At 35.8% G+C, this 3,290-nt stretch overlaps 1 protein-coding gene across 2 annotated transcripts; it reads left to right on the forward strand.

Annotated features, from left to right (window-relative positions):
* Window positions 1-430: 430 nt before the first annotated feature.
* On the forward strand, window positions 431-2,900 carry LOC110864852 (transcription factor MYC2). Of its 2 annotated transcripts, none has more exons than XM_022114016.2 (2): window positions 431-1,232; window positions 2,133-2,900. In XM_022114016.2, exons 1-2 carry the CDS (start codon window positions 508-510, stop codon window positions 2,809-2,811), a joined length of 1,404 nt encoding a protein of 467 aa, XP_021969708.1. In that variant the 5' UTR covers window positions 431-507; the 3' UTR covers window positions 2,812-2,900. The 2 variants fall into 2 exon arrangements, with proteins under 2 accessions (XP_021969708.1, XP_035830308.1); XM_035974415.1 differs by having other exon boundaries at window positions 445-1,232; window positions 2,139-2,900.
* The last annotated feature ends 390 nt before the right edge of the window (window positions 2,901-3,290 follow it).

A 3,290-nucleotide genomic window follows, 5' to 3' on the forward strand; every position in this document is an offset into this window, starting at 1 on the left:
AGCTGCCATTGCTTCACCATACCATGACACACAACAACCTTGTTGTAGCTGTACCCTAGCTTGATGGCCGTGCTACTGATTGTCATTTTCTACCATCAAGTAAATCCCATGCAAATTATTTACAAACAACCCATGAAGTCTCATGTGTAATAAATTGCATTCGAATAACAGAGTTCCCACTGTAATTAATTCAACACTAGATTTTTAAAAGCATCACCATGGACCCTCTTTTTTATATATAGCAACCAGTTTTAATAACAGCCATTCAATATATCTCATAAAAACACAATTACATTTTAAATAATTAAAAATAATAAAAAAAAAACAAAAATAAAAGTCATTTTGAGGGGGTGTAAAATTAAATAGAAAATAGAAAAAATAACCCCTCGTTTGGGTACGTACCACCTAACAACTCACCCCTATTCAACCACTCAATTATTAATATTATTTCAATTCAATCCGCCCTTCCATAATTCATTCATTCAACCTCAATTTGCCCACCAAACCATGGATGATTTTCTTGTTCTTTCACCTTCTTCTTCTTCCTCCATTGTCTACCACACACCACCCCCACCCTGCAACCAGAAGCTCCAATTCCTCCTCCAAACCCAACCCCACCACCCATGGGCCTACGCCATTTTCTGGAAAACCATCAACCAAGACGACGGTCGTCTCGCTTTAACCTGGGACGACGGTTACTTCCTCCAATACCCAAACAAACCACTTACAAAAGACACCCACTCCCCAAACGACTCTGACTGGTTCTACGTCGTCTCATTGACTAGAACATTCACTTTCGACGACGACTCCTCAACACCAACAAAAGCCCTACTCTCCAATACAACCGTCTGGTTGACGGGTGCTCATAATCTGTTGTCAATTGATTGCGAGAGAGCTAAGGAGGCTCATATTCATGGGTTGGAGACGCTGGTTTATGTTCCCACTTCTAATGGGGTGGTGGAAGTGGGGTCTTATCATGTTGTTGATCAGATGGGGTCTGATTTGGCCCATCAGGCTCAGTCGTTGTTTGGTGCTGGATCTTCTTGTTCTTCTTCGTCTTCTCCTCCGGCTACTGTACTAAAAGTTGTTAGAAAAAATGTGATTTCGTTTGGGGATGTGGATGTGGATGTGGATGTGGTGGCTGGCTTGCCGGAAGAGGAGAGTATGAATGTTATTGATTTTGGAGAATCTGTTATGGGTCAACAAGTCAACAAATCTGGAAAGATAGGAAGGTAATATAACATATAAAAGAATTAATTACATGGTTAATTTCCAATTAACGGTTTGGTACGAAATTTTACAAACTCTTTCACTACTAGTATCACACAGGTATTAACCATGTAATTAATTCTACAAATAATTTTACCTATATGTACTATTGGTGAAACAATTTATAAAAGTTGGTATAAATAGTATAATTTCCAATAAATAGGTATGAAAATAGTAAAACGGGTAAATTACATGTACTAACCATGTAATTAATTTTATATAAAAAGATTTGATTAAATGTTTATCACAAGAATGCCGTTAGAAAATAATTAAATAATAATCAAAATCAATGTTATCACTTGATTAAAAAAAAGAAATATGTTTCTCTGTATTGTGGCGTACGGATCGTATTAAAAAAAATAAAGAAACGGTGATATTTTTGTAAATAGTGTAATTATGTTGCAACAAAACTGAGTTGTAAAGTAGAGTAATAATTATTACATTACCAATTTTGATATAGTTTGGTTACACTATTATGGTAGCGTTTTTTTTATGGAATGAAATGGAATTAGGAAGTTTTTCTTTGTAAAATTGATCTTGGTTGGGGGAGGGAGGAATTTGAAATCCAATGAATTTCTTTAATTAATGAAATTTGTGACTATTTCAACATTCATTCCATTCCTTCATTAGAGTGAAGGATTTCTAAGGAATGTTGAAATAGTCACAAATTTCATTAGAGTGAAGGATTTCAAATTCCTCCCTCCCCCAACCAAGATCAATTTTACAAAGAAAAACTTCCTAATTTCATTCCATTCCATTCCATGAAACGAACGCTACCTATTTGTATTTGATCTAATACGCTAACTAAATTATAATTTTTTATTTGCAAGAACTTTTTATATATTTATTTACAAAATTTGCAGAAACAGAAAACCTGCTATGCCGAGTTCAGATACAACATCGGAACAGTCGGATTCGGACTGCCAGCTGGTTCTCGCACACGCGAAAAAACCAGGGGTGAAAAGGAAAGGAAAGGATCCGCCGCTGAACCACGTGGAGGCGGAGCGCCAGCGGCGTGAGAAGCTAAATCAGCGCTTTTACAGCCTGCGGTCGGTGGTCCCAAACGTGTCCAAGATGGACAAGGCGTCCTTGCTGGCGGACGCTGTATGTTACATCAACGAATTGAAAGACCGAGTGGAAGAACTAGAATCGAAGCTGCAGGAGGTGAAGTACCACCCGAAGTTAAAGAAAGTAAAGGTGGAAATGGCCGAAACAATTGTGGAAAATCACAACACGGTAGTGTCTGTTGTGAAACCAAAGGGGATAAATAGTTGTAACAAAGTTGGGAATAAAAACAAAACGATTGGAGTTGAGGTTGAGGTGAAGATGGTGGGTGAAGACGCGATGATCAGAGTACAATCCGGGAATAAGGATTGGCCATCGGCAAAATTGATGGATGCGTTGCGTGAAATGGAAGCGAAAGTTCACCATGCGAGTATGTCATGTGTTAACGACGTTATGCTTCAAGATGTTGTCATTAGGATCCCTGGTGCCACAGAAGATGAAGTGAAATCTCATCTTGTTGCTAGATTAAATCACTAATTAACTAAATAATAACTAGTGTCTCTTTTAGATTCTTAATATTATCTATCTTGTTGTATAATAAAAATCTATGTATGTTGTTCAACTAATTAAGCTTGTATATGCCCACAAACCCAAGAACAGACTATATGGTGCACATGTAAAAAGAATATTAAAAAAACCAAGATTATTTATCCAATACCATAAAAAACGGGTTAAATGATTGCTTATCATCTTCACACAATACACAAAAAAAACTAGTTACCTCATATGTTACAATTTTACAAGACCAAGAGTCCTTTATTTCATTTCTTCACATTCTAATTTTTAATTTAAAAAAACTAATTAAAAAAACAATCACATTTTATCTGAAAATAACGTTCTATAATTTTTAAATCTTTATTAGTAACTATTTAATATTTTTTTCATTATTCAAGACGTGTAATAGATGGATTTTTAATCTGGTATAGCATAAAGCATATATTACAAACTAGTCTTTA

The sequence above is a fragment of the Helianthus annuus genome, chromosome 6 (assembly GCF_002127325.2).
Source record: "Helianthus annuus cultivar XRQ/B chromosome 6, HanXRQr2.0-SUNRISE, whole genome shotgun sequence".
NCBI classification, from domain to species: domain Eukaryota; kingdom Viridiplantae; phylum Streptophyta; class Magnoliopsida; order Asterales; family Asteraceae; genus Helianthus; species Helianthus annuus.